This window comes from Indicator indicator, chromosome 12 (assembly GCF_027791375.1).
Source record: "Indicator indicator isolate 239-I01 chromosome 12, UM_Iind_1.1, whole genome shotgun sequence".
Taxonomy (NCBI): Eukaryota; Metazoa; Chordata; class Aves; order Piciformes; family Indicatoridae; genus Indicator; species Indicator indicator.
The window spans coordinates 14,305,673-14,324,318 of record NC_072021.1 but is presented as its reverse complement, the minus strand read 5'-3'; the positions used below and the strand labels follow the sequence as shown (position 1 = coordinate 14,324,318).

General features: G+C 39.8%; 1 protein-coding gene across 12 annotated transcripts in view; it reads left to right on the top strand.

The window, feature by feature from the left end:
- MTSS1 (MTSS I-BAR domain containing 1) overlaps positions 1-18,646 on the top strand; it is a 118,325-nt gene that overhangs the window by 8,514 nt on the left and 91,165 nt on the right. For all 12 annotated transcript variants that reach the window (XM_054385256.1, XM_054385246.1, XM_054385251.1 and 9 more), the window contains exons 2-3: positions 6,967-7,028; positions 9,736-9,809. In XM_054385256.1, coding sequence (XP_054241231.1) covers positions 6,967-7,028; positions 9,736-9,809 — 136 coding nt within the window. The remainder of the gene's footprint in view (positions 1-6,966; positions 7,029-9,735; positions 9,810-18,646) is intronic.

The window sequence follows — 18,646 nt, the reverse complement described above, 5'->3', positions numbered from 1 at the left end:
CCGTGCCATTCTCTAAACAAGTGACAGAAATAATGGAAATAGATGTATGGATACAAGACTTTAATTTTAATTACCAGTGGTTTCTGTCCTGAAGGGTAGTAGTTAGAGGTTAAATGATATCTTAATCTAATCTTTGACGTGCTTTTACTTTCACTTGCATGCATTGTAATCATTCAAACCCTGGATTTATACCTGTCTCCTCCTTCATTCATAGTGTGAAGTTCTCTGAAGTTCATGTCATGTCTTTTGCTGTTGATGACTCTTCATTCCTGGCCCAGCAAGCATTCTACACCATTCAAGAGTCCCTTTTGCTGCTGGAGCTAAGCTCAAACTTATCCTGTGCATGGCAATACCCTTAGCTTAGACACACAGTGTAGGGACTTTGCAGTCAGGTAGTCATTTTCTTTGCCTTGCAGGAGTATTATGCTTTTCTAGAAGATCATTATATAAATGTGTTCTCTTCCTTAGAGTTCCAGTGAAAGGAAGCTCCCTGAGCTTGCAGAGTTGCCTGTTAACTGGTCTTACAGTTGGATGAATTGTCCATCCTGAAACATCTCTGATGGTTTCTTGTCTTGCACCACTAGAAAAGAACAGATGAACAAATTCTCACAGACGAGTGTCTGTGAGACACTCTTGAAATGCGTACTGGGACTTTGTTGATTCAGTTCAAGTTTTGAATATAGGAAATAAAGGGTAGATAGAGAGGGTAAATTCAGATTGGACATAGGGAAGATGATCTTCAAAGGTCCCTTCCAACTCAAACCATTTTATGATTCTGAATATTTGAAATGAGGTAAATAAAAAAAAGTCAAGGGATAGGTGTTAGTACACCACTGTGTCTTCATAACGAGTTAAGTCCACCTCATCAGCAAAGTTTGTGTTTCAGTCTGTTGAGAGATTGAGACTATTCTGGTAAGTGATTGGGAAATAAATACATCTTAGAAAGCTTCATGAGACAGACTCTTAAATTGTTTATTTTTCAACCTAGAAAAAGACAAAGAAAGCAAACAAGTTTTTTGTTTTAATTATTATTCTTTTTTGGTATGAAGAAGGGCAGTTACAAACTTAGTGTAAGATAATGTTCATTCTCTGCTCACCTCTGTGTTGTAGGAGCTTCTGTGGCTTATTAAAGGACTAGGCAATCCTAATCATGAGTCATGGACTTGGCTACATCTGTAGATGCCATAGAGTAATGGTGTTTGGTAGCAGTGTGTAACGTGTCATTGTGTTTGGCTAAGTGTCCCTTTCCCCAGTTGACTACTAATTCTTCTAGAAATGAGGAAAGACCAGATGTTATCTGGGAAGGTAAACTGATGGTCAGGTGTTGAGGTATCTGTAGACAGAATCTTTATTTTCAGGCTGTAATTTTCCTGTCCCACTCCCTTCTACTTTTTCCTGGCTTTGCCTGTTAAAGGCCTCTGGAAAAGTGATGAACTCAGAAAACCATAATTACTTATCCAGGCCATTTTTGTGCATAACATCTGTGACTGTGTAGTGTCTCTTTGCTACTTGGAGGTGGTGTAGTGAATGCGATAGAAATGTGACATTCCTAATAATCTTTGTGATTCTGATCTCTGATAAAACTATATTTAAAAAATCTTTGGTTTTGGCATAATTTATTTTTTAAGGGTAGGAGATCATGTGCAGGAGCAAAGTTTCAGTTTTTATTCCAAATGAAGATGTATGGCATTTTGATGTGTTACTATGGTGTGAAGCTTGTAAACAGTGTTTGTGATTCAGCTTTTTAGCTGGTCATAGCTGAGTGACTACACTGAGGAGGAGAAGTCCTAACTCCTGTAGGCTGCATAGTGTTTTCTGTTTTATTGAAGTCTGCAGATAGTCACTCTTCTGGAAGGCATACAGCTTTGGCTTTGATAACTAGTTGAGAGAAAATGAAGGCACTGCCTGCCTTGTCCCTTTCTCTCCCACTTTAGCTGGAACAGTCAGAATTAGATTCTGTATTTGGTTTGCTGTAGAGAGCTCTCTTTCTTTCAGCCTGATCTGAAAGTTTAGTTGGATTATTGCGGTGAACAAGACACCAAACTGTTTCTTCTGTACTTGGTGTCCCAGCAAAAGCTGGTAACGGGGCTGGAAATATTTTCTGGTAAATGAAGCACTTAAAAGAATGCTGTCAGGGTATTTTAGAAGATACGATGCATCTCTGCTGTGGGAGCTGGGGTGTATGAAAATAAATGATTAAAGGAAATGCATTTCTTCTCTTAATGGAGCAAGAAAAATCATAACTTCTTAGCAGAAGGAGTGGAAGAACAGTTTAAACTATCAAGACCGCAAATACTCAAATTGTAATTTTAAATACAACAATCTGGGCTCTTGTTCTTGCCATTAGATGTAATCAATAACTATTTTGGTAAATATGACCCTTTGGTGCAAGCCTACCCTTCCTTTATTGAGAAGTCACCGAGTTTCTCATCTGGTTCTCTTCTCACTTGTACTGCAAAATTGCTGGCCTGAAAGGACCGGAGAAACAAATGTCAAGAATTTTTTTTCTAGAGTTGTGTTTGTGTATGGCAGCTGTGCTGGTTCACAAAAAATAGATAAATTTTTCTTAATGCATGTGAGGTTTAAATGCTCTTCCCGAAGCTGCCTGTTGGTGATCGTTGCTTCCTCTTTGCTCGTGTGGTGGGCTGGCCTTGGCACCTGTCGGGCACCCACCCAGCTGCAGTCTCATTTCATCCTCCTCAGCTGGATGGGGCAAAATCTAAGATCAAAAAGTTCACCAGTTGAGACAAAGACAAGGAAATCACTTATCATGAGCAGACCAGACTCAACTAGAAGATGAAATTAATTGCTCATTAAAATAGATTTGAATTGTGAGGAAGATGGGCAACAATTAAAACATTTGGCCATATCCCTGGGCCCGGCTATTGTGTGGGATTTCACTGCATGAAGATGGTGCCCTTCTCCTTCCCACCCCAGTGGCAGGCATTGAGGACGGGTCCCCAGGTGCCATGGCTATGGAGGATGCTGTCTGGTTGGATTCTGGCAGGTTTGGGTGTTGGTGTCTGGCACTCGCAGGTGCTTTGTCACCGCAGCTTAGTGCCTCTCTGATACTTGCTGTGATGTCTGTCCCTGAGGGAAAGTCGTTTAATGTCCCTAATTGTGGACTCACTACCTCAGTGACAGGCATGAAGCACCATTACGTTTTTCTGCCCTGAGGCAGAAAGGTGGTTCCCTACCTGTGTTCAGCATAGATTAGCTGGAGCTGGGCCCTGGGATCAGGTGACTAATCACCTATAAACCTACTAATTAAGCAATAGGGTAGGATAATGGCATGCTAGGGCTTCCTGGTGACATGCCTCAGTGGGTGGGCGGAGGAGCAGCTGAGGGCTGGGCCCTGCCAAGCAGCTTGAGGGAAGTTGGTGCCGTGGAGTGCTGTAGATAGTAATGGTGAAACACCCATTTCACAGAAGACACCTCAAATTTCTTCATCCAGTGGTGAAGAAATAATTTGGCACGGTTATTTTGGGGGAAATAGTCCCCACATCAAACCACTGAAAGTTTTCGAGAAAGCAATTTCAAAAAATCTGCGCTGTAAGCAATTTCTAATTTAACCTGTGAGGGGCTAAAAAGAGGATTTGTGACCCAGATTTCTGTAGGGACTCTTCTCTGGCTGGGGATGGAGATGGAGGAGGCCTGCTGCTTTCACAGATAGTGCCAGGGCCTGAGTAACCCTGGCTTTTCAAAGGGGGAAAATTGATTTCCTTTATCACCCAGTTGAAATGGGAAATTGCTGAGGGGACAGAGGAAGGTCTGTGAGACACAGCAGTTAAAAATACTGTGTTATTACTCTTCGAAAGTGGATGCAAGTTACAAAAGCACTTCTTAGACAAAGATGTTCAATTCCACCTGCTGTTTCTTTGTTTTAATTGAAAAAGTAGGACATGTTGAATCAAGGGTGAAGTTTTATGGTTCTTTTAGAGTGTGTTTTGCACAACTGTTAATATTTCTCTTGTTGGCTGCTTTAACAAAAGCAAGAACTATTAGTGCAAACGTAGAGGTGAGACATGGGGTGACAGTAGGGCTACTGTGTTCGAGGCGGCACAACGAAGAGGTCTTGGGGAAGGAGCTACTCCACAGGGTACTGGAGCTTTGCAGTATTTACAGCTCTAGTTTGATTCCTGTCATCTCCTTGATTTGTCCTGACAGGCATCACTAAATGGATCCCTTGCTTCTTTATGTCTGGCAATGGGATAAACCCCCCAGTTATTAGTTGTACAGTTCTGCTGTAGGAATAAAATCAAGGACGTTTTGGTTTCAGCAGAGGTGTGGTGGTGGCGGAAGTGTTTTGCTGGAAAAGATTAAAGTAATGATAGAATTTATGTACAAGACCTTTGTTGTGTTATCACCAAGAGAGGGAGGTGAGCTTGTGGATGTGGCTTTAGCAGGGAGAAGTGAACACATTCTGCTGGTATACCGATAAAATGAATTATTAATTTTCAGCTGAGAATATTAGGGAGAATTTGAAGTTGTAGAAAAGAGATCACAAGGTACCAGAAGCTGAGCAAATAATGCAGGAATTAGTGTTGCTGCTGCAAAACTGCCAAAATGTTTTCTTTAGCAACTGGGGGAAAAAAACCCCAACCACCTCCCAGAAAAAGCCAACAAAATCCACCACCCAAGTTACTAATTCAATGACATTTAAAACAAACAAAAATTAGTTGCATTTTTCTACCACTGAGAATAAGATCAGGTGCTCTTGAGCATTGCAGGAATGGCCAGGTGAAGAGATTACACTGATTTAAACCAAACAAGTAATGCAAACTATTAAGTGAGTTGTTACAGCTTATTTAAGTAGGCTTGGCTTGAAGGGAACAACAGTTGTAAAGATAAAGAATAAATAGTCATAGAAATGGTTGGTGACTATTGGTGACTATTCCAATTTCACTTACTTTGTGGCCAGTGGAAAGAAGTAAAGAAAAAAAAAAGAAAAAAGAATTTTTTTTAAATCTTTTATCATGGCTGTATTTTAATAGGAGTGTCTTAAGGTTCCCTCTGAAGCAGCTAAATGCAAGGCTGGGTGTCAATCTCCCGCATACCATCAGAAACGTTTAGCTGGATAATACACCACCGAGATGGAAACATAATCAGGCTGCTTTGGTATCCTATGCTTGCCGGCTTGCGTTTTGCTTCAGAATCCAAAAAGCCTTAGGCTCTGCTGTTAATTGTCAGGGCTTTCAGAGCTCCTGACATATACATGCATAATGCATATATGGCATGCAGACAAATACTTGGAGACAGGGTTCAGAGTAGGGTATTTGAGTAAGACTAATAGGTTTAAGAAAATAACATTATTTTTTTTTCCTTTTTCAAATACATGATGGCTTTCTTTCATTTTTAATTGTCTGACAGCGTTTGCTTAGCACAAAGCACTTAGAAGTCTCCCAGATAACTGCTATTTTCTCTTTCCTCTTCTGCATTTCCCACATTTCCCACTGGCTCCATCATGTGCAGTTACAATGAAGTTTTATGAACACCTGTTTTACTTTGGTTTGTGTCATCTGTTCCCTCTCCCCCTTGTTTTTTTTTTGTTTTGCTTTTGCAAAAAAACCCACAAATCTTGCTGAAAAATATGTAGAGTACCATTAAGCTTCCCTTAATGCTTGGGAGCTGCCTTGCCAGGGTCTACCAAGTAGCTGGACTTTAACTCGACTTTTGGGGAAGGGGTTGTCTTTGCCCTGAATAAGGATGCAGCCTCTTGTGGTGTGGGCAGTGGAATTTGTTTACTTAACAAAAGCAGACCAGTTTATTGGAGTGGATTGAGTTTGCTACAAGAAACTAGACTTGCTTGCAACCTCTTCCAGTCAGAGCTGGTATAATGTTAGCCTTGAGGATCTGCCTTATCTTAGTTTTATTGTGTTGTTGCTCTGGTAACAGCAAGTCATATACCTTTATTAAAGGAAATAGGGATATTTTATTTTACTCTCTAGACTCCAATCAATGGAAAATTTTGAGCTTTCTTTCTGCAGTGGTTTTTGCTGTTAAGAGAAAATCTGTACTTGTTCTGCAGAGAGCAGATTAACCTTTTATTGGCCTAAAAAATACAGGGTTTTTTTTTTATCATAAGAAAGCACTTTATTTTAGCTTTGAAGAACAAGATTAGAACTTGCAAGAGCACTTGGTGTCCATATTTTGAATGAAGACCTGAGCATTTAACACAATTTTTAAAAATGGACAAGAAATTTACAGGAAACTGGTAGTCAAGATTAAACCTTCTTTAAAGCTTTGCATGCACTCAGTGCTATGTTGCTTTATTAGCCTTCAAGTCAGACATCAGCTCCAGGCTCATTCAGGACTGTTTTGAAAGCAGGTCTCACAGTTTATGGGGCAGCTGTTGGGAAACTTTGTTGTCTTTTGGCCACTGTGGTTTCTGTCCCTGATTTCTGAGTTCCCTTGTGACAGTGTTTGAGGTGGTCTCTTCGTCAGCTCAGACCTTTACAATAAAGGCTTTTAAATTATTTTTGTATTTTTGATTGAGTACAGGGACTAGGTAATGACACACAATACTTTTGTAGAGGAGAACAACTGGGACATGCCTTTGGTTTTGTGAACTTCTTTGTACATGTTGTTGCAATGTTGTAGCACCTCACTTTTAAGGTTTACTTTTGCTGTAGAGAAGGTGTTTTGGTTTTGTCTAAGGTAAGGTGTTTCTTTTCTTCTGTTTCATTTGAAATTCTTCTCCTCTATTGGTGTTCTGTTTGCAAAATATATAAAGCCTCTCCAGAGGATGTACTGTTTCATCTGGATTCAGAACCAGTTGATGCCCCATCTGCTTGGGACTTGATGGGTGTGAAAGAGTGCTTGCTGGGAAGATATATTTTAGTGTTAATTGATTAGGATTTAGTATAGTAGTAGTTATTGCTTCACTCCTAATTTCACTTTATCTAGAATATCAAACCAAAAATGATCAAATTAAGTATTCATTATTGTGTTTTGCTTTTCTTGCAGGGAAGTTATCCAGTGTGGGAAGATTTTATAAATAAAGCTGGGAAACTGCAGTCTCAGCTCCGGTAAGTTTTGTGTTACAGAGTGAAGATCCCCTGCAGTTCCTTGTATGTGCAAACATTAAGTTTAAAGACAGCTTCTGCTAGGATAATTTGCTAAGGATGTCCTAGCAAAATTGTGCATGTTTCATAGTCAACAGTCATGTGTGTAATATTTTTTATGGTACTACTGCTGTTTTAATGCATTTAGAAAAATCCATAATCTACCACTAGCTATAAATAATGGACATAAAATGAGCTCAATTTCATGGCTTCTAATGAAAATTTGGAAAAATCACTTACTGTTCTTCAGTGAACACACCATTAGAATGATCCCTGTATTGTCTTTTTTTACTAAGGAAGAGTACAGCAGGTTATATTAGAAGAGGGATCAAAAATATTCAAGAGTCTTTGGTAGTCTTAGTAGTACTTTCTTCTGACTTAAAAATTAAGGAATTTCTGTGCTGGATCATTTATCAGTGGTTATTAAAGTATACTTTGCAGATAACATTCTGGATTACTTAGTAAATGCCATATTTATTACACTCAGACCAATTCTGCTGTCTCTAGGATTCATTCACTTGTAAAATCTGTTGCTGTTAATATGAATCCAAGCTCCGTGTCTTCACAGCTTTTCTCAAACCACAGTCTTTGCTCTCCAGAGCATCAGTCTTTGTTTCAGAGTAGCAGCAATGGTAACAGGCATGGTTATTGACAGACTGTTTTGCAGACCTGCGTTATGAACCGCGTTCCTGCAGAAGGCAGAGTTTAGGCTCATTTGCCCTAAACAATTAGCATATGCTGTTGTGCCATGCTGTGTCTACATGTAGTGTTTCCTTTTCCAGCAATCATATTACATTGAGGGAGTGTGGAAGAAGCAGAGGAAGGTACAGAAGAGAAATGGAGAACTTGCTTAGTCCCTTTTACTCTAAACACAGGCCTTCTGGGAATGCATGAGGGATAGTTTTGTTTATTTCCCAGACCTGTGGTGTTGCATTCAATCAGTGTAGTGCTTTTCTAGCTACGTGAGTGTGTAAGCAGGCAACTTGAAAGCCAGCCTGTGTTTGAGGATTTGCAGTTCATTTTTAGTAAATACAGACTTTTTGCCTCTGGTTCATTTTTGTGTGCTTTGATAAAGGGGAGCAGATGTCATCTGAGCTGGAGCCATGTCTTCCTGGATCTGATTACTGGAGAAATGGAACTTTGTTATTAGCAATATAATTAATAATTAACAGTATGGTACACGAATTACAGCATGACCCACAAGTTTGGAAGACGATAGAACACAAACATTGTTAGGGACAGTCCCCAAAAAGGTTATTGGGTTCCAGGGCTCAATATGGCAAGCTAGCTGTCAGGTGGTTTTTTTTGCCCTCCCTTTAATCTCATGGACATGTGGAGAGTCCTTATGCACTTGGTTAGTCATCTCAAGCCTGTTTTTTTTTTTTTTTTTTTTTTTTTTTTTTTTCCTGTGTGTTCAAATCTTTTGTGCTGTCAGTAGGCCATTTACTATGCTGCCAGTCATGTCCCCTGTAACGTGAGCGTATTTGGAGTGCGACTTGCATAAAATCTGGTTTAATTAAACAGTCCTGTGGTCTTTCTGGCCGAGGATCAGCGTTCCTGCAGGTCTCCTGGGCTTTTCTGAAGCTAGCAAAGAGCTCTTGAAACAAAGTGAAGTTGAGAGTCCTCCTTCAGGATTTTGCTTGGAGAGACTCAGCCTTTTATGTTCAGGAGAGGAAATTGAAGTCACTGTTAAAAAAGATGTGCAGAAACAGAACCACGAGATAACTGTGGAGAGTTGTGCTTTACCTGTGGAGCACTGGCCTACTTCCAGTTAAACTGGGTCAGCCAGACTATAAACCATCAGAAATCTAGTACTGACCTGTGATGTTTAGGGCTCTAGCGCTTGCTTATGTAGAACAAACCTGTTTGGAAAATGGTAACTCAACGTTTGCTGTCCGCTTGAACAGACAGGTGGTCTGTGCGTGCTTTCCAAACTTGGAGGGAGGTGGGGCTAGCGGATCCAATGCTTTGGCCTGTAGAGTCTTTGAGATTGCTGATGTACCTCTCAGGAGAGACCTGGATCAGAAATTTGTTTTGTTTTGGGGTGTTTATTTTGGATTCTTTGTTTTGTTTCTCCTTGAATTTGAGATTTTTTTTTTTCCTTTTTCCCTCTTTTCTACTTGCCCAAGAAGTGTAGACCAGTCCGATTTCCAGGAAGTCACTATTTCCTGTTGCAAGGGCTGCTCATGCTCCACAGATGAGAAGTTCAGGGAAGTGTGTGTCCAGGGTCTTAGAGAACAGAAAGGTCCTGCATGCTTATTCTGACAGTATTCATATTCCCTAGAAATAACTGGCTGCAATTTGTTTACTAATGGCTGCGACGTAGTGTGCATTAGGTTTGTTTTTCATGTTTGACTGCTTAATATTAGTTCATCAGAGGAAATCAGCTAGAAGGGGGATGGCTGTGCTCTTTTGAAATAGCACCTGTCCTGTGCAATTCACAGCGTGGAATTAACATGGCTGCGTCCAAGTCGATCGTGCTAACACAAAGCAAGGAAGGGATTAAGAAATGAAGGAGGGGAAAGGCTAAATTCAGATATAAAAGAGGTTATTTTTTTGTGGCCTCTGCAAGTTCACAGTGGTATTCTCTATAAGCCTAAATGTTTTTGGCAATAATTAAACAGGCAGCAATGAGACACTGCTAATGTTTTGTTATCTGTATGCATTTCAGGACTACAGTAGTAGCAGCTGCTGCCTTTTTGGATGCCTTTCAGAAAGTGGCTGACATGGCTACTAATACACGTGGTAAGCAGATGTGTCAATATTGAGTTTAACAGTATGCTGTGTGGTTTATACCATTTATTGTAATAAAAAAAAAGTAACTTGTTACATTAACAATTGGATCTGAGAGACATCTGTTATATGGACTTGCATTTTGAAAAAGCACGTGAAAAAGGAAGTAATTTTTCTTTACAGAAAAAAAGCTGGAAACCTGTAATTTAAATGTGTCATCAATCGTGAACACTTCTTAATTACCATTTGAATTATATGTTGATGAATAATATTTTAGAAAGCAAGATTTACTGAAATCTGTATTCATTGAGCTTCTGTACCATAAGTAAATGTAAAAGCCTTGATATTCAGTTGGTATAAATAAGCATAGGGTTGCTGAAGATGAAGCTGATACCAGCTGATGCTATGGCCTTTAGGGTCTGTAGATAATGATCATAGTAGCCTGGACTTTTATCTTTGAGCAAAGTCTTTGCTGCTCTTTTGTCATCTTTAAATCTGACATTACTGATCAAAATGAATTTTCCTTGACTATGAGCTTCACATGGTAACAGCTAAGCTTGCTGGTGAGTATGGAGGCCAAAACCATGCAACTGGCAATCTTTCCAAACTTGTGCTGAGGTGGAAGGAAACAAAAGACTGCCTCTGTCTGATGCTGTGTTCCAATGACCAAGGCATTTTGTGCACGTGTTCTGCAGCAATAAGGCATTCCCCAGGGTCAGTGTCCTGGGTTCTGTTACTGAAGAGCAAATCCAAACTGCTGCTGACTTGAGTGGCTTTTGGTCACCTCTAACTTTAAGTGGTTTGTAACTTTTCTTTTTTAAGTCCTGATGTGTCCTTGGCATTTGACATGGAGAGTTAAGAAAGTAATACTGGGAATGTGAAGAGCTTGCATTTCCATTAAGAGTGTGCAAGCTCAGACTTCTGTTTCCCCCCTGTTAGCTAACAGGAGTAGTAGCAGCTGCTGGGGGCAAGTATTAAGCCATAGAATGACAAGAGGAAATATTGTTCTTTTCTCTTTTTAATGCTAATATTTACTTTCTGATAAATTTCTCATTATATGCATAGCTTCTGTAAATTATGGGCAATCTAATCACATAAACACTCCAGAAATTGGAATAAACTATGATGAGACCCAAGGCAGAACTTGGATTTCTAACACATATTTCCTTTGACTGTTCTCTCTCCTATTTCTTTTTCTTCTCCCAAAAAGGAGAACATAGTAAAGCCTATCAAAATCCTTGAGACTTGTCTTCTGGCTGTGCTGGCAGGCTTATAGAACTTGCATTCAGATACCAGAATGACTGAAACTCTCCTACTCTCAAACAAAAATTGCTTGTGTGGGGTTTTGAAGAGTATTTTTCACTTTCTGCTGTGTTATTTGGACCATGTCCAGCATGCATCGTGTCTTGTCTCTTATCTCTCCGAACACATCCTTTACAAAAGGAGCTCTGTAAATCCAAGCCTGCCAAATTTGTATAGCTCCTCTGTGCTGTCTTTCTGCCTTCCCTAACTGAAAGGATAGAAGAAAATTCTGGTTTTATTTTTAAAAAAGTGATGTTCTGGACAAAGAATCAAAATTCCAAGCTAGTTGGTGGTTCTGATGAGCCTCCTAACCCAACTTCTACTTTTGCCCATTCCAGTATTTACATATAAATAGGCTACTTCCTTGGAGCACCTCTGAGGTTGCACATTGGAGCTTTAACAAATACAAATCTTTCTAGCTTGCTGTGGCAGGGATAATAGCTTGGTCCCATTGAAGATGATAGCAAACCTCTCTGACTTAGTAGGGCACTATTTTATAAAAATGTATTTTGCTGTTAGTTTATACTAATAGAGGTGTTTATACACCTGTATTCAGAAAACAAATCCAAGCAAACTTAGTTCATCTTTTCTATGGTGCGAGGATTTTAATAGGCTACAAATTTTCCCTTTGAGGAGCTATCTAACTTGGGACAACTCTTTGTTAAATTTTGCCTCTTACTTACGCAGTTTATAGTGTGATGTGTAATTAAATACCTGGCTATAGCTCACACTGTTTAGAGGGTTCTCAGCTAGCAGATTAACCGAAGTCAGCAAAATTCATGTCCGACCTTTGAGGATATTCAAGATTTGTATAGCACTTTCCATGACAAAGGCAGGGAGGGGAGGGTTGGTGTGTTTTAAATCATAATGATGGTTTATCATTGTGTGAGCCAAATGCTGCTTTTTGGGAACTGTATATGAAGTGCTGAAGCAGATGGCTGTTCTGGAGGGACAGTGTTGTAGGGTGGGACATCCTTGTAGGATGACTGAAATGTGAAGCTGAGTGCTTCACTTCATTTGTAACTGCTTAAAGTTTTTCAGAAAGTGGCCTGCTATTTTAAGACTCACCAATCTAGCTGATGAAAGCATTTTATCAGTCAGCAGAAGCACTCTCTGGCTACTCTATAATCTGTTTGCATCAGCATTAGCTTTGAGAGAGGAAAAAGTGTTTACATAGATGTACATGTACACATGCACACACATGAGGAGACCTTTGGAGACAATCAAGTTGTTCAAGTATGAGAGCTCATTCCCATCAACTATAGACCTTATTCCAGCTTTTTTTTCTCTACCTTGTGTGCTATCATGACTGTTCCCAAACATTGGCTTTTCCCCTTTTTAAAGTGCCTATTTTTTTCTGTGTTATTTACTTCATTCTAATTTTGCAACAGTAGCAATACTTATCTTCTTATTCCCTTTGGAGCGAAAATGGAGAGTGTAATTGGAACTTTGCCTGTGGTAAAACCTATGGCTGGGTGAGTTGGATAACCTGTGCTTTGCTGTATTCTCTTTATGTTGTAGCTTTCAAAGTCAGAAGAGCCTGGGTGTGAAGCACGTGGTGTTTTGTGGTGACTCAATACACAAATGGATTTCCCAACCACCTCATTTCAGCTTTTTATTCCTTCTTTGCTCTCTCCATTTAGATGTGTATCAATCCAAAGTTTAGTTTTCCTATTTCCCCTGAGTTCAGTTCCCTCAGTTCAATGCATTTCAATCTTAGCCTGCCAAGGAAAAACACAGGAAAGTAGTTCTTACGCATCTATCACCAAAAAGTTTTATTTCTGTGGGTCTAATCATCTGAAAAACATAGTCAAATATGTTGCCAATTCTCTAATAATGGTGGGTATATATCAGGGTATGCTGGTTTTTGCTGGTACCAGAGATTTTTAAAACAAAAAACTCCCTCAGATTCCTTGGCTTTGAGTTCTGACAAGATACAGACATTTCTCTATCAGTTTGTGTCATTCAAGCTACATCTGTTTGGCATACAGCCTGGCAGAATTTAATAGTCTGCAGTGCAACCTGGTTGTATTTCTCATTATGATTATTAAAGGCAATACTCACAAAATATTAAATATATCCTTCAGGATACTTTTAAACTCCAGTGAAGTTTCCTGTTAGTTCAGTTTTTTCTCATAGGGTTTGAGTCTTTCAATATCTGACATGGTGAATGTTTTTATCCACGTTAATTCTAACTGAAGCAAGAAATAGATTTAAGTTTGATGTAATAGCTGTTTACCTGATATTTTGTGCATTAAAAACTTACTCTTGTGAAATCAAGAACTATGCATCCCAGATACAAACATAGTGTAAATTGGGTTTGACCAGTATGTGAAAGGGTGTGTGTAAATTGCTTTGCTTTGTCTGCTAGCATTCTTCTGCTGTATTTGAGTGTCCTTTGTATATAAGTGCTAGGATTCAGGAGCTTGAAGTAGTAGTGGAGAAGAGTAACTATCCTCCTTGTGTTATGAGGGAGGTTAATGTGATGACATGCATTCTTCTTCTCTATCTTCTTAATACTTCAGCAGCAGCTTCCATCAAAACAAACCAAACCTGCCCCATTCTTGCCTACCTGCATCTTCACAGGTGCAAATTAAAATTTATGGAAAGATGTTCTAAAAGCTTTGATTTACCCTGAAGCTTAAAATTGATGTTCAAAGTGAGCTTGTTAATGAGGCAGCTGATATCCAGTCTTGTGGGTTTTTTATTTTTCATTCATATTGAAGGGTTTTACATATTCAGAGGTATGTTTGATACTAGCAGATTAGTTAAATCACTTCAAGATAAGTTTCAGTGTATCACATGACTTTCTCTGGCCAGTTGGACTCCATGGATTGTCATGCTGTTTGAAGTTGCCTTGTTTCACCTTAGCAGTGCTGCTGAAGGTATGTTTTTCCCTGCCTTTGGTAATTTTGACATCTGTTGTGCTAGTTAGTGCTATATGTATGTTTGCCGTGTCTTTTGTTTTGCAGATGTCTGAGAAGACATTAAGGCAATACAGAGCTATGGCCAAAAGTTGCAGGGAATTCCAGTTGAGGGTGTCTGGTAGGGCAGGGAGGGTCTGGGGTCAGGGGGAGAAGAGCTGTGGTTGGTCAAACAGTTACAAAGGGAGACTGAGCAGACTTGGAAGCAAAACTCTTCCCAGTGCTGCATGGCATGCATCAGTGACAGGATGCCAAAACCAGCATAGCCATTACCCTTTTGAGATGAAGAATGTGTCAGTCTGGAAAAAGTGCTGCATTAAAATGTTTGTACTGGTTTCAGGTCCCATTGAACTTTATCAGTGCATGGCAATGTAAATATGGTTTAATGCTTTTACTTACAAATTAAATCTGCTTGATATATCTGCCACTGTCTGCTTTGGGTAGCTCTTTGCAGTATTCAGTGACTGCTCTCCATGTTTAAGAAAGCTGCTTAAAGTAGTACCTTTGCTGCAGGTCTGTGTTACTGGGCAGACAGCATTTGTGTTGCTCCAGGGATTGTGTGAGTACACCTTCAGGTGGTCCTTTTCTCTGGGTGTTTCATTGCTGTCTTAACCAGGATATAAATGGTATGTATTGAAGTGGTTTTCCAAGGTGACAAGCTGCACGAAGTGTTGCAGTGCTGGAATTAGCATCTGTTATCTCCAAAGTAAGTGTACTTGGGCTTTCTGAACCAGTATCACACTGACTGTAAATAAGGCATAGTGTGATCCCAGGGATAAATTTTCCCTTGGTGACACAGCAAAGTGTTTCAGACAGTACTGAAGAGGGGCTTTTAATTTACTTTCATGGTAAGTAAGGAGGGGAAAAAAAAGACAAGAAAAAGGTAGCCTGGTGAGGAGAAAAATACCATGACCTGTAGCAGTACACCTAAAATATCTATAACATTTCAGAAGCAAATTTCTGTGCTCCTCACTGTGCTCCTCCTGGCTGTGGTGGTGATCTGAGCATAATTTCAGAGTGAAAACAAAGCTGAGCACAAGAGGAAAGGGGTTCTTGTTGTCCAATACTTCTGTCTTTCTGACTCCTCTTTAGCTTCACATGCTTCTATTCAGGTAATAAATCCTTTATTTGAGTTTCCTGTTAGTTAAGATATTGTAATAAGCACTTTTTCCTCCTCTGGAGTCTTTGAAGTAAAACAATACAGTCTAGGCTTCTCGTATGTGGATTTTCAAATAGAAAATAATCAGGAAGAAAATTATTTAAATGAACCATTCAATCTTCCATTATACTTTTATGAAGATGATGCAAAACACAGGAGTAATTCAAAATTGTTGGCAGATGATTTTGAAGCTGGGTGCGTATTACACATCTGTTGTATTTTGAGAAGTGGGACTTGGAAATGCTGCTTACAAGACCTGAAACTACACAACACTTAAATAACAGGCAGCATTGTGTTATTCTCTGTTCCCATGTTCCTGTCTTTCTCTAAACAAGTAGCAAATGTCAGTCCGTGTCTCCCAACAACTGTGGTACCCTGAGAACTCTGCTGCTGATGTGAGCCCATTTGGCTGGAGCAGTCGAAGTGGAACAAACAATTGCCCAAGCACAGGAGAAGTTATTTGTTTATTAATGACTAGATGTTATATTTAGGGTATTAAAAGGGCCGCTCTGCAGGTAAAATGCTACCATTGCTTTTTCTTTGGGTGACTGCATGCATTGCAACTCAAACAAAAAAGTTTATTTATTTAGGCCTTTTTTGTTACCTTGAGATCAAGACTCAATCTAGCTCAGGGTCTTTGGCAACATTTGCACCACTTTGATATTCCCACCTAAGGAGAGATTTTCAGGGCAATAGATATAAATAATTGCTATAGTAGCTTACATAGCCAGCTACCCCTTTTTATGATGCACAGTGTGGTGCATAAGTAGAGTTTGCATTTGCTCTATGACCCAGCACTTTTTTGAGCTTAAGATGTTTTGCTATGAGATTGAACATTGTTAGGAAAGGAGTAAAGCTGCCAAGTGACTGTGTATGCTAACGGAAGCAAAAAATTTGAAGGCATGACTAACTGTTGTGAAGGAGGAAAAAAAACAAAGATGAGAGGGGTGAAGCAAATATGCTTCTTTAATACTTCGTCCAAGGAGTGGGCAGGTGTGTCAAGGTAGGAGTGTTTGGCATTTTGTATTTTTATTTTTTTGTTAGTGAATGTAAATCTACTTGCTATCACCTGAATCAGAAGTCTTTGGGAGTGTGGAGAGGGGCAACATCACAGACTTGGTTTTTCATATACTCAGTTATAGTCTCTCTTTATGCATCTGTGTTGCCTTTAATAGGACAGAATATCAGCTCCTGTTTTTTTTCTCCAGGCTTGGGATAGATGGATGGATTGAATGGTGTCCCAGCTACATGACTTTATCTCTGTGGGTATCTTCATGTGGAGCACCTTCACTTCAGTAACTAAACTAGTTCTGTAGCTCCAGTGGGTTTTCTCAGTAATGGAACTAAAATTCCAATGTGTTAAACATCCAGCTTGGGAAATAATGAGGATAAATCATAGATGGGTCTGAGAGTTTCCTTCTGATAATTTATTAGTTTAGAAGCAAAGATGCAAAAACATCTTTTAGATAATGGGATGTGGATTTCAAAATAGAGGCTGAGGTTTTGGTTGGTGGTTGGTTTTCCCAGTATAGCACATGTTTCTGTGGTGGGAGATCCCCTTTCAGGCTAATTCAGTCAGCCTTTTGATGTGATAAATTACTAGTTGGCACATAGCAACAATTCTGTAGTAACCACAACAAGAGAATAATTTTTACTGTTTTATTCTGTCACCAGTTGTATAGCAAAGGTAGCTGAGGATTTGTTTCCATTGAGTTCTATTTAGTATTGTATTTATTTGCTATGTGACAGAAAGGGAGGTTGTGTGTGGTGTGGGAGAATGACAAAATCAGTTCAGACTAAGCTTGATTTCTGTTACGTGGGGTAGTGCTTCTTGCCTTGTGAACCTTGCCCATAATATACCGTGGAGACAGCAGAGCAGTTGCTGTTTCTGGTCCCTCATTCCTTGTGTCTTACAGCTGTCTCGAAATACAGGTTAAGCAGTTGTCCCCTTGTTGGTAATCTCACATGTGGCACCCAAGAAGAGATAACGAAGGATCAGGTTGGTGCTGTCAGCTGGCTTGATGCAAACTCACCAGACCTCCAGGGAGTTGAGCAGGAACCTTACCAGAGCACAGGCAGTTACCTCAGCCTCACTGCACCGTAGTCTGTAGGTCTCTTGAATCACTTGCAGCATTTCTTTACATCATCAAGGCAATTTGTGCAAAGGCTGTGGCATAAGAGAGTGTGCTTTGACTTGAGATGTCTTCTCCAACTTGCTCAATCTATTTCTACCCTGACTGGACAGAAATTGTTTGCTTCTAATAATGTAAGACATGTACAAAAAGTGAAATTACAAGCTCAAGCAGACTAATGTTGAATAGTGTGTCCAGAACAATGGAGCTCCATCTAATCATTAACAGAAGTACCAGTGACATTTGCATTGTCTACCAAGTTTTTTTTTTTTTTTCCTCTCCATAATGCTGTCTGTCTCCCAGAAGGATGCTCCTCCACATGCTTTTGGAGGTGCCAGGGCAGTAGATTGTCTACGTTTGCTCTGCATGTGTCCACACAAACTAATGTTGCTGCCAGGTGATTTACTCTGATATGATTCATCTCATGTTTGCATACCTGCTGCTTCCAGGAAAGCAGTGCATGCTAATGGTAATAATGAGGCCTTGCTTAAAAATAGACCAGCTTCCTTCATTTTCAGGTCCTTCTGTTTGCTTGATGATCTGTTGGGTGTTGCCAGCACAAATGTTTGTCCCTGTTGCTGTGCAAGCTGTTCACCCCTTCCCTCCTCCCCTCATTTTCTTTAGTGAAGCAGTTCCCTGCTCATTTCTTCTCTGATTGAGGTAGCAAAACTTGCACTATTCAGGCTTAAGGGTTCATACAGAGAGGTGGGGAAGAGTCCCTGCTGATTCTTGAACTTCACTAGAAAATTAGCATCTGTGTAGGACAAGAAGTGCATTGTGCTGTGTCTCTTCCACTCACTCCTGATGAAATCCAACCTGTAGAACTACTTCTGAAAAGTTAAAGTAATGTAATTACCTCACTGTTTCACTTCAGGGCTCAGAACCTTCCTCTTTGTGCTTGCTACAGTGGTTTTTCCTACAAATTAATCTGTGACCTGCCCTACGTTCATGTTTCTTTTTTTGGACAGAGTGGAGAAGGAAGGGAAGGTGGGGTGCTTCCAGAGGAGCTCTGGATTGTGACCTGATAGTACTTCCTACATACTGTTTGGACACATGTATTTAAATTTAGATATGCTTAAATCTTTCTACTGCTTTGCATTTTTTGCTTTTATTTTTGTTTTAATCTGGGCTCCTTTGCATGTGAAAATGAGTATGTCTTCTAATATAATGAAGCCATAGAAAAATGCTGCAACCTCTGCAGCAGCCATGCCAACAAGGCTTTTTGGAAACCACTTCAAAACTAATACCAATGCCAATTGTGTGTGTGGAAGGGGAGGATAACACCTTCATCTGCAGTGTGGTGGTGTCATGGGGTAGGAGAGATCTGGGTTT